The 12,844-nt window shown below is 41.9% G+C and overlaps 1 protein-coding gene across 1 annotated transcript in view; it reads right to left on the bottom strand.

The window, feature by feature from the left end:
* Positions 1–12,844, bottom strand: part of NRP2 (neuropilin 2) — a 157,782-nt gene that overhangs the window by 97,207 nt on the left and 47,731 nt on the right. Inside the window, 1 exon segment of the mRNA XM_032234293.1 lies at positions 7,752–7,896. Coding sequence (XP_032090184.1) covers positions 7,752–7,896 — 145 coding nt within the window.

The raw sequence follows: 12,844 nt of genomic DNA on the forward strand, positions 1-12,844 counted from the left end.
GCAAGGGTTAAAAGTCTAAAAATTCCTGACGTAGATGAGGCACATCGTTCTCCTGCCTCCTCCTGTAGAGGGTGCTTTTTTAGAGGCTTTTTTAAACAGTTAAGCAATAAGCAGAGTCATCCATGGTGACTCTGGCAGCAACTAGCCCAGTCTGACCTCAGCTCTTGCCTTTTTCCTTTTACATTTTTTTTCCTTTTCATCTTGGCAGGCAAGAGCAGAGTTGAAATCCTCTCTGAAACAGCTGGAAAAGGTACGTGTGGGTCAGAGGGAGGGGGAGGAATTCAAACTTCATCCTCCTGGTGCAACCTTGTGTGTGTGTGTGTGTCTGTTTGAGAGAGGGGGAAGGGAGGGAGGGAGAGAGGGAGGAAGGAGGGGAAGGGTGAAGAAAAAGAAAGAAGGAAACTTGTTTAGCAAAGGAGAAAAACAAAAGCTGTCACTTTAAATCGGAACTGAGCATGCCTGGCTGTGGAATTCTGGGAGTTGAAGTCCACAAGTCTAAAAAAATTGCTGCCTCACCAGCCATAAACCTCACCGCACGTCACTGATAAGAACAAGTCACACAACCCCCTCAAATGGCATATCTACGAAGTGCAAGAAGATCTTCTAAAGTTCTCTGGCATTTTGTAGACAACCACATGATTACATTTGGCTGTACAGCTCACCACTCCAGGAAACTCCCTAAGAGTAAATGTCAAGATCAATTTAAGTCATTAATTAATAAGATCTGCAATAACTTACATAATAAGTACTGCCCCTTCAATTTCAAGAAAGAAAATAATGAGGTTGCATTACAGAGAACCATTTTATCCTCGTAGGAAACATTTTGTGCAATATCATAATGCTTGACTCTATGAGACCAGTGTTATCATGAAGTTCACAGATATGATATATCAGCACAAATTCTAAATGAGGAATATAATTGACTATTATTACTATCATTTGCCAAGTAAGTTGCTATTTGGCAGAAATTTGCTCAATCTGTTGAGATCAATCCAGTAAGGTTAAGGTGCTAGGTGGGCATATTGGGGGAGGGGGAGGGGAGGGAGGGGAGGGAGGGAGAATTCCACGTTGTAGTCCTCACTTAGCAATAGAAGCTGGCTGGACAATTTGAGCAAGTCTCTCTCTCTTCGCCTTAGACTGAGAAATCTAAAAGCATCTATCTACCAGTTCGACCAGCATGATAGATTACAGTTCATAACCTTTAATGAAGAGGCCTTCATAATGCAGTGGATTTATTTAGATTGATAACACAGACAGATTCTGACACCTTGGTCAAACCGAGAGTTCAGGAATTGGCAAACCTTATCTGATTACTTTGCGCCATGTCTAAATAGCTGTTCAGCATGTGACTCAATACAAAATAATTCTCAGGCTTTCAACACAATACTACGCAACTTCAGAGCCGTATGATTTATAAGTTCAGATCTGTTATACAGCCGTACATCTTCAAGGGTATTAACAGCAGCTTACATGAAAAGGAATGGAACAAAATGGTTATTAAAAATATCTGGGGAACCAAGGAATCCAAAGCTGAACATCAGATGCATTAAGCCTTTTTCTTTTGTACTCAAAGATTTACAACAGGAACTTAACTTTGAGAGTGATCTTTGGACATGAAAACCCCATAGTGCATCTGCATCCTCTGATGGAGTAATTTAGAAGCTTTGCAGTGTCATTTATGGTCAACAGAGTTGTACAAGACTTCATAGCAGAATAAAGCAAACTCACCACAACAGTAGAAGAGACAACATGTGTTCAGAATGGAACACATGCGAAAGATAGTATCCCTCCTGCCGAGCAGTGTATGTATTGCAAGAGGCAGTTGTGGATCCTGTTACAAAGCTGTCAAGCAATGGAAACCAGATGTTTGCGAGTTCAAAGGAGAGAGGACCAGTCACGAGCTAATATTTGTCAATCTTCAGAAGGGGAAAAAAATGTTGGCAGGCCCTTGAAACAGGCCAGCTGTTGACCTAATGTTTCAATTTTTTCTTCCTACCCAGCAGCTAGAATGCCAAATGCTCCTGGCACAAGTTTCTGTAAGAGGCACTTCAGGTCTTATTACCGGAGGGTTCCAGAAACAGATCGCTTAAAGGTCAAACATGCAAGTCACACCATAAGTGGTCATTTACTGCATATTTAAATAATTCAACAAGATGTTCCTAAGGCAACAAAGAGAAACAAGTGCCACCATAACTCACAGTCCTTGAGGGTTAAAAAATAAATAAACCACCATGTTTCAAATAAGCATGTTCTTCAAAAAGGTATTTGAAAATTGGTTTAAAAGCATTCAGTTAATGGTTTTATGAAGTGGGGTGCGGTATGGGCAACTGGCAAATAAATGTGAAGACTCTAGACTGATGTTTTCTAGTTTAAGGTTTAAGGTTTAAGGTTTATTGCATTTATATGCCGCCCTATTCCCTGAGGGACTCAGGGCGGCTAACAAACCCAAGGGGGGGGGGGGCTGTAAAACAAGAAGGTAATACAACAAACGAAATACAAAGAGAATTTAAAAGACAATCAACAGTCACACAGTTCGAGGAGGGGCTGGAAATTCATCAGCCCCAGGCCTGCCGGCACAGCCAGGTTTTAATGGCTTTACGGAAAGCCTGGAGGGAGGTGAGGGTCCGAATCTCCGCGGGGAGTTCGTTCCAAAGGGCTGGAGCAGCCACAGAGAAGACCCTCCTCCGGGTAGTAGCCAGGTGACATTGGCCAGTAGATGGAATCCGGAGGAGGCCTAATCTGTGGGATCTAATGGGCCTTTGGGAGGTAATTGGCAGCAGGCGGTCTCTCAAGTACCCAGGTCCAATACCATGAAGGGCTTTATAAGTGACGACTAGCACCTTGAAGCGTAGGTAGGTAGCCAGTGCAGCTCGCAAAGGATAGGTGTAACGTGGGTGTACCGAGGTGCACCCACAATCGCTCGCGCGGCTGCATTCTGGATGAGCTGAAGTCTCCAAATGCTCTTCAAGGGCTGCCCCATGTAGAGCGCATTGCAGTAGTCCAGTCTTGAGGTCACAAGGGCATGAGTGACTGTTGCGAGTGCCTCCCGGTTCAGGTAGGGACGCAATTGGTGCACCAGGCGAACAGATCTGTTATACAGCCGTACATCTTCAAGGGTATTAACAGCAGCTTACATGAAAAAGTTTAGTTTAGTCTCATCTAGTCTATTCTTGATCTAGCTTTGGTTTGTCTTTCTTTCAAGTAAAAAAAAATAATCCTAATCCGAAACTGATGATCAAGGGCAGGGATGGATTCCTGCCAGTTCTAACCTCTTCTATAGAAGAGGTTCCACAAATCTACAGTGTCGTTTAGAACCGGTTCCAGCTCCCTCCCCCTGCCCATCCGCACATCATCAACATGAAGAGCGAGAGGAGGAATTCTGGGAGTTGAAGTCCACAAGTCTTAAAGCTGTCAAGTTTGAACACCCCTGGGGTTTTTTTTCCCTAAAGGGTTAGGGGTGCAAGGGTCTTGTAACTTGACAGCTTTAAGACTTGCGTGCTTCAAATGCCAGAGTTCCTGAGCCAACGTTTTGGTTGCTAAGCAAGAGCGTTGTTAAGTGAGTTTCACCACATTTCACAAGTTGGCCACGCCCACCCAGTCACATGACTGCCAAGCCACTCCCACTCAGTCACATGGCTGGCAAGCTACTCCCACCCGGTCACATGGCTGGCAAGCCACTCCCATCTAGTCACATGGCCGGCAAGCCACTCCCACAAAGCAGGCCACACCTACAGAAGAAGTTCTAAAAAATTTTGAAACCCATCACTGATCAAGGGTGAAGGTTCGTTCTCCGAAGCTTGTGGTTTGGTTTCTGAATGAAAAGACTAGGTAACCTCCTACACCCAAGCTACAGATATTCTCCACCATTGCAAACTGATGATCAAGCTTTATGTATTGGTTCTGAAAGTAGATTGAAAGGCATTCAACCGAGGGCTTTCCAGCAAAAGCATTTCTTATAAATAGCATTAATGGGCATATGTCTAGGCCAGTGTTTCTCAACCTTGGCCACTTGAAGATGTCCGGACTTCAACTCCTAGAATTCCCCAGCCAGCATTCGCTGGCTGGGGAATTCTGGGAGTTGAAGTCCAGGCATCTTCAAGTGACCAAGGTTGAGAAACACTGGTCTAGGCTATAGTCTTTTCATCTAACATTTAGATGTAAGACCATTTAATCATATGAGCCTCCAATTTGCAGTTCTGAAATGATGTTAAGCAAGAGGTACATTGGCCATCTTGGTGAGTGTAGCCAGAATATTGACATTTTTGCCAATTGTAAGTTTATTGAATCAGCGGGCTTCTTCTGTTCCAAAAATGTACACGCGTATTCATTCACTTTAAAAAATAATAATTAATTAATTACCTCTCTATCTATTTACTTATTTATTTATTGACTTTCTCGAGGTTGCATAGATATTTAATGCTGCCAGCTCTCATTTTCCCCTCTAATGACAACCCTGTAAGATGGGCTGAGAGATTTTTATGTTCTGATACCTGGACAAGGACAAATGTAACAAAGGCAGGCAGGCTGTCCCAGTTATATATCAATATTTAATGCAAACTTTCCAAAATTCTTTCTCTAAGTGTAGCCATCCCCTCGCCTGAGCAATTTATACTCCTATAGGGATACTCAAGTAGTATCATGCGTCTGACAGAACATAGCAATAGCAGTTAGACTTATATACCGCTTCATAGGGCTTTCAGCCCTCTCTAAGCAGTTTACAGAGTCAGCATATTGCCCCCAACAACAATCTGGGTCCTCATTTCACCCACCTCAGAAGGATGGAAGGATGAGTCAACCCTGAGCCGGTGAGATTTGAACCGCTGAACTGCAGCTAACGGTCAGCTGAAGTGGCTTGCAGTACTGCACTCTAACCACTGCGCCACCTCGGCTCTGTCTATATCTATATCTATATCTCTGTCTCAATCTATACAAACAGTATGGAAAGATCCACAAGATCTTCCACACTGAGGCTACGATTTCCAGATTTGTGGCTCAAACATTCCCTGTCAAATAAATAAATACACTCAACTATACCGTGACATCTGACAATAGCAAAAAGAATCAGTTTATCCATTTGGAATTGTAGATGTGTTATTATTTTCATATATCTGATGACACCTGCCGAAGTATCGTACAGTTGATTTATTGAAAGCGGGGACTTCTTCTTAGGAAGTTTGTACAGCCCAAGACAATCTATACAAACAAGCTTTTTACAGATGTGGCTTCCAAACAGAAATCAAATCTTTTTTACCAGTGACATCTGGAAAGCAGACTGAATGCTAGATGCGTCTTAACAAAATAAAAGAGGAAGTGTAATTTTCTAGCTCTAACAGTCAGCAGTAAATGGATTTAGTTGGTAGTGGTAGCTTCTGCTTCACTTTTTTGTCATTTCAGCTAGGCCTGGAAGCTAAATCCAGCTGACGGTTTTCATACTTTATGATTACACATCAAAAGGAAGAATAAGCAGGTTTTTTTTTAAAAATAAAATCGTATGTGTAACTTTTTGATTCCTTAGATTGACAGATAATGGGACTCTCTCTCAAAAAATCCTGAAATGTAAGAGTTTAACCTTGTGGTACAGATATCTCACGCTGAGTCTCCCTAGTTTTTGAGATGTTCCTGCTAATTATACTGAACTTCTTCCTAATGTATGCTGCTGGGCCTATGAATTAACATAAAAGGATATCACAAAACATAGCATCAAATCAGAGCAAGGCAATAATTAAAACAGACATACGGAGTCATCAGTTTTGAGAATTACACAAAAGTGCAACTCAATGGCCCAGGACGGGTGCAGGCATTAGAATATTATCACCACCACCACCATTACATACTATTCTTCTCGTATATATATATAAGAGCCAAGGTGGCGCAGTGGTTAAATGCAGCACTGCAGGCTACTGCTAGATCAGCAGTTCAGCGGTTCAAATCTCACCGGCTCAGGGTTGACTCAGCCTTCCATCCTTCCGAGGTGGGTAAAATGAGGACCCAGATTGTTGGGGGCAATATGCTGACTCTCTGTAAACCGCTTAGAGAGGGCTGAAAGCCCTATGAAGCGGTATATAAGTCTACTGCTATTGCTATTGCTATTGCTATATACCTTCTCCTCCCCATCTTAAGCCCTGATTATGTATGTATGTATGTATGTATGTATGTATGTATGTATGTATGTATGTATGTATTTAGTGTCACAAACCCTGGTATGCCCAAATATGGGAAGAGGCATACTGCTTCCTTTCTCTGTCTATCGGCTCATTACAAGAGACCATCCAGACAGAAAGCCATTATTTTTACTGTTGCCTTTGTTACATTTGTGTTGTATTTGTGCTGATAAATAAATAAAGGGAGACTAGTATAGATCTATTTCAAGCTATTTAGCTCTCATCAGCTAGCCATTCCCTTACTGGGATTAGAACAGCACAGGTTCTAATCCCAGTAAGGGTATGGCTAGCTGATGAGAGATAAATAGCTTGAAATAGATCTATACTAGTCTCCCTTTATTTATTTATCAGCACAAATACAACATGTGTATATATATATATATATATATATATATATATATATATATATATATATATATATATATATATATATATATATATGCTCACTCATATAGATTATTCTATACAAGCACACATGTGCCCTCTTGCTCCTCTTATTTCATTGGCAGAGATGGGGAAGTTTACATTTGTGTGTGTGCATTCAGAATGCCTGCTCTCCACAACTCAGATGATTAGGAACCACAAATAAGAACGTCCCTGGCACCAAACAGCTGGAAGGGGGACATAAATGAGAAGGAAAAACTAAGAAAACGTATCTTCCTCCTTTAATCTGCACTCTGAATGCCATTTGGAAAGAATTCTTTTCTTTTTTGGCTTGAGAAAAGTGCTACAGGGCTGTCGACACTGAGTTTGTGTCACACAGCCTAATAAGCTAAGATATTAGACATAAATTTAGAGAAAGAGAAAGGGGTCTGAACATCCATAGCCAGTCATATACAAAACTTGAAGATTGTTCAGAAAGGAGAATATACAGCAATTGATGAACCCTAATAGGCAGAGAATAATCAATGAAAATAATAAATGCTACCAGACATTTTTCCAATAAGGATTTTCATAGTTAATATTGTCATCCTGACAACATAAAGCTGAAAGAGATGTTCACTATCATCCAGTGGTGGGATTCAAATAATTTAACAACTGGTTCTCTGCACTAATGACCATCTGGGTAGGTGGGGCTCGGTGGTCATGTGACTGGGTGGGTGTGGCCAACTCAAGGTCACTCAGGTCGATGGGCGCTTCGCCTTAGCTGTGACAATGTAATAAGGGTTAACCAGAGAGGCAGTTTCTGTAAGCAGGTCAATAAAGATTAGGCTAGAAACAACATTAGAATGTTTCCTTCCTGCCTTCCTTACAGGATTAGCCCTTTAAAGTGGGGAAAAAAACAAAAGGAGATTTCTTCCAACAATCGGTTCTCCGAACTGCTTAGAAAGTTACCAACCGGTTCTCCCAAATAGGTGCAAACCGGCTGAATCCCACCACTGCTGTCATCACAGGAATATGTAGAGTAAGCATTTCTACCCATTCTAAGCAGAGCAAGAATTATTCATCAGGAAGAGTGGGGAAAGGAAAATATTTGTGGTGCAATGTCATCAGTTTGGATTCTCACATGGAAACTTTTATGCAAACATTCTCAGGACCAAAATGGCGGAAGGAGCCATAGAGCATGAAATAGATTCACAGAGCTCTTACCAGTCCAGTCACATCCAAGAACTTCTAATCGCATTCCGATCCCTGCCGGAGACCACCTTTCTGGGTAAACTCTGACGAACTGTGCAGGAACAGGATCAAATCTTCTAACTTCAGGGGTGTCGTAATGCATATTTCCTTCAAATATCTTGGAGAAACAGAGGTTAAACAGGACTAGTTTTAGAACCATTTCTTTTAAAAAAAATAAACAGATAGTAAAAGAATTCTTGGGAAGACAGGTTATTCCTTCAAATTTACTTGAACTTTTTATTCTACTAAGCCAGTGGTGTCAAACTATCGGCCAGTGGATCGGATGTGTCAGGCCACACCCACACCAGGTCCGTGAATGGGAAAAACATTGCAAAACATCACATGATAGCAACATGACACCAAGAGGTTGACAGCTGTGTACTAAGCAACAACCAGGCCTGTTGTAATGAATTGGGACAACTACAGAATGTAATCGGTGACAAAAATGACCGTTGAAAAGACAAAACAGAAAAATGCTGGAGAAAAACAATGTCTTAAATTCATTCTACTTGAAAAGGGATCTTTTTTTTTGCTAGCTTTCAGATAAGGACGTGATGTTCCCTGCATCCAAATTTAAAAATATATTTCAGAGGAGGTATGGGTTTAGGTGTCAGCAACTCCCTGAAAGAAGTTGCATCTTTCTCTGAACTCACAAGCCACCTGTGCAATCTATGGAAAACATGTGTTTGAATTAAGAAAGCACCACAGGGAGCAACGAGGTGCTTCAGAGTATGCACGATTATTAGCATCTCCTTATCCCACAAGCAGATTTTCCTGGGATTGTGTGGCTACTGTGTGAGCGCAAAAAGGATCAACGTAAGTATATACAACTCCAGGCACCTTTCAGTTTGAATTCAAAGTGTAGCACATTCCTATTTTCGTATTATTAATAGCTTTTCATCAATTGCTGACATATTAGACCAAACCACGGAAGCTTGAAATATTTTAGAATGCAAGCTGTCAGTATCATCTTCTCAACAGATTGCTTTTTATTGAGGTGAAGCAATACCAAAGCTGCTTTTTCAAGAATAAATGACAATACATTTATTGAATGTTATCTCTATTAGAGAGGGTGAAAGGAAAAATACCCAACCAAGAAATACATCTTATACCAATGTGGGCCAAGATTATCAAAAACATTTTCTATCGTAAATAGCAATAGCAATAGCAGTTAGACTTATATACCGCTTCATAGGGCTTTCAGCCCTCTCTAAGCGGTTTACCGAGTCAGCATATCGCCCCCAACAGTCTGGGTCCTCATTTCACCCACCTCGGAAGGATGGAAGGCTGAGTCAACCTTGAGCCGGTGAGATTTGAACCGCCGAACTGCAGATAACAGTCAGCTGAAGTGGCCTGCAGTACTGCACTCTAACCACTGCGCCACCTCGGCTCTATAAAATGTACCGATGGTTGAACTATCTAGGGAAAGTCTATAGTCTTTTTCCTGGAAATCTGAAAGATAAAGTTTGCTGCCATAGAAGAACAAAGTGGATACTAAACATTTGTGTAAACGATATCATCTGCAAAACTACGGGTGAGCCTAGGTTACTTTGATTATAATTCCGTAACATTAATCTGGAGTAGAAATTTCCTTTACCTTGGATTTTAAGAAATGTCCCAAAAAGCTAGCTTGTAAGTATCCGAATTTACAATCCAAATGTTGGAGATGTGACTGTGTTGATGCTACGTATTATCATGTATGGTGGACTTGTAAAAAAGTTAAAGCATTTGGGATAAAAATATGGTGGATTATTCAAAATATTCTTAAAAAGAGGATAAAGTTTACTCCTCAGTTGTTCTTGCTAGATGTAATTACAGACTGTACAGTGATAGAGACTAATTTGACTCTGAACTTAATAACGGCAGCAAGATTGTTGGTGGCGCAGTACTGGAAGAAGGAAGAATTGCCTACTATTCAAGAATGGACGCTAAAAGTAGTAAACTTAGCAGAGATGCCCAAAATCTCAGCATATCTGAAGGACCATTCAGATGAGAAATACAAGCTGGAATGGAGAAGATGGATTGATTACATTCGAAATAAATATCGGACTAAGAAATTTCAATTAGCTTATGAATGAACAAGGAATGTTACAATTTATCTAAAGTTAGCTTAATAAAAGGGGAGTTAAAGTACAAGAGGGAGGTAGGATGATATAGTTAGTTAGCTTATGTTAGTGTATGATTGTTAAATGTTTATACCCTGTATTATGCTCTGTCGCTCATATTTTGAGCGACAGGGAGCTGCAGCTGAGGGATAAAAGTGCCACGTGTGGCTCCAGAGCCATGGGTTGCTGACCCCTGGCCTAGGAGAAGGTCTAGTTTGACATGTCCAACTTCAGCCGATATGAGCTACAGTGTAACCGTGGTTAAGATTTGAACTAGACACGGGGAGACGGATGTTCATGTGCATTCTCAGCCTGGGAAGCTCCCTGGGTGACTCTGAGCCAATCTTCTTCACAGGGCTGCTGTAGGAGTAAATTGGAGGGTGGAGTTCTACAATACTGCCTTTGTTGCAACAGATTGTGGTTTGTAATCTACTTACGAAAGACCAGGACTTGAGACCACGAAAGTGAGAGAAACAGGTTTATTGGATGCATCGAGTTCAGCGTGTTCACACACCAACATCTGAACTGAACTGAGCTCTGCCCAGGATGCTACTTTTATGCCGTGTTCCACACGGTACATCCTCAAGGCGTTTCCATACACGAGACAAGCATGACATTTCAAAAGGGGAAGTTCACTTGGACTGTTACAGCAAAGTACATAGGAGAAATATAAAAAAGAGAAGTTCCTATTTCATCTTAGGCTGTCAGCAGCTTTTACCTCTGTTCTATCTCTCACTTCATGTGCCCCCACTTTACAGGGTCTTGCCACACTGTTCAGCCCTATTTGTAATACTTATGAGGAGGTTGGGGAGAAGGCTCACTCCAGCTAAATGTCAACTTTGGGACTCCAGGGCACTAGAATGAAAAGCCAAACTAAAATGAATTTATAAGGTCCATTCTATTAGGACCACCTAACCTGGCCAGCCACTGGTGGGTTTACCTGTGCAACCCATGCTGTATCACCTTGAGCTTCTGGAGGAAAGACGTGTTCTAAACTAAACAAACAAGTTGATGGGCAAGATCTGGACAAATCTTGGTGATGTCATTCCACAGTAGTGGAGTGTGTGCTACATGACATTACCTGTGGAAAAATGCCTGGAAGCTGCAAGCGGAGCAAAACGTGACACTTACAGTAGGCTGCTAACTAATAATACAAAATACAGGGATCATATGACCTCTCTACTGAAAGATCTGCACTGGTTGCCAACTGCTTGTGAGATGTTTTCAAAACTTTGAGCCTGACTGGTTCACAATGACCTCTTTTGTTATGCATTTGTTAGGATGTGCAGGATAAATCCTATGGAAGATGCTCCCATCTCAGAGGCCCATTTTACTGCCCCACGGGAAAGAGTTTGAAATACAGTCTCCTGTGTTCTGTACTCATTCTCTTAGCATTCAGAAAATCTACCAAGATGTATCTCTTCTACCAAACATAATTCTAATTTTCTGTATGTTGCGGTTGCTTCTTAAGTTTTATTAACCAGTTTTGTCATAAGTTTTGCTAACCAAGTTTTGTTATAAGCAGCAGTATGGTGTAAGCCAAATAATAAATGCAAACAAAAGAGTATGTTAGGAGTGGGATGTAGCCCAATCTCTAGCCTATTTCAAACTCTTATGTGCAAGAATCCTTCTAATGTAGCTTCAGCTATATATATTTACATCATATTTATATGGTTTACTGTTGTGGCCCAGCAGGAGCCGTTGGAGCTGCCACCAGAGTCCGACAGCGAGGGGCCCTATGAGTCGGCTCTGGAGGATGTTGAAGATCCTGGACAGGGTTCCAACTCTAAGCAGGGCGCAGAGAGGCTGGTTGTCCACCAGGAGGCGCCTGAGCCTTGGACCAGTGGGGAGGAGACAAGGGAGTGTGAGCCTGATGCCAGTAGTGAGTTCTTCCTGGATGCCCAGCACCGAAGAGCTAATAGGCGTCAGGAACAGTTGTGCAGTTACAGGAGGTAATTGCACTCAGCTGGTGGTAATTAGGCTCCTCTCCAGACTATAAAAGGACTGTTTGTGCACATGCCCCTCTTGCAGAGGTCAACACAGGAACTAATGTTGGAGAACATTATTGTGAGCTTGGCAGGCTGGATTGCTGCCAAGCCTTATCTGTGCTGGATTGCTGCCCAAGCTTGTCTGTGCCGGTTTGCTGCCAAGGACCTGTCTGTCTGTTAATTAAATGCCGTAACTTATCTTTGGCTCGGAGTCTGTGTTGGTGTGGAACGAGGCGGGGTAAGAACAGTTTACTAAAATCCTAAACTCTTTGCAGATGATCCAACTACAGTATCTAGTTAAAGTGTAGTTAAGAGAGAGATTGGCACATAATCCCGCTTTCCTAATCCTCAACTCAAGGGAGCCAGGGGGCGCAGTGCAGTACTGCAGGCCAGCTGACTGTTATCTGCAGTTCAGCTGTTCAAATCTCACCGGCTCAAGGTTGACTCAGCCTTCCATCCTTCCGAGGTGGGTGAAATGAGGACCCGGATTGTTGGGGGTGATATGCTGACTCTGTAAACCGCTTAGAGAGGGCTGAAAGCCCTATGAAGCGGTATATAAGTCTAACTGCTATTGCTATTGCTATTGCTAACTCTTTTATGGTTCTTCATATATGGAACACTTAGATTTCCAAGGTAGTAAAGGTAAGAGCTAAGAGATCATTCTGATCTTTTCAAGAAGACTTAAATTAGCCTTTGCAATTGAAAATTCTGAAAATGGGGATCTTCTGGGGAAGGGAAACTTGAAGCCTTGACTTGGCGATTTTGACTCGCATTCAAGGTGCAACACAAAGCCCCAACAAATCTCAAAATCACCCCTGTGTTAACTCCAGCGGCACGCTGTATAAACACGACAGCTTAAGCATACTTTTGGGTGGTTGACTATAGTAATAAAAAAAAAACAGCAAGGGAGAAAGATGATAAGGACTTTTCACCTTTGGTACAAGCTAAGGCAGTTATTTTCAAATACATTGGA

This window comes from Thamnophis elegans, chromosome 1 (genome assembly GCF_009769535.1).
Source record: "Thamnophis elegans isolate rThaEle1 chromosome 1, rThaEle1.pri, whole genome shotgun sequence".
Lineage (NCBI taxonomy): Eukaryota > Metazoa > Chordata > Lepidosauria > Squamata > Colubridae > Thamnophis > Thamnophis elegans.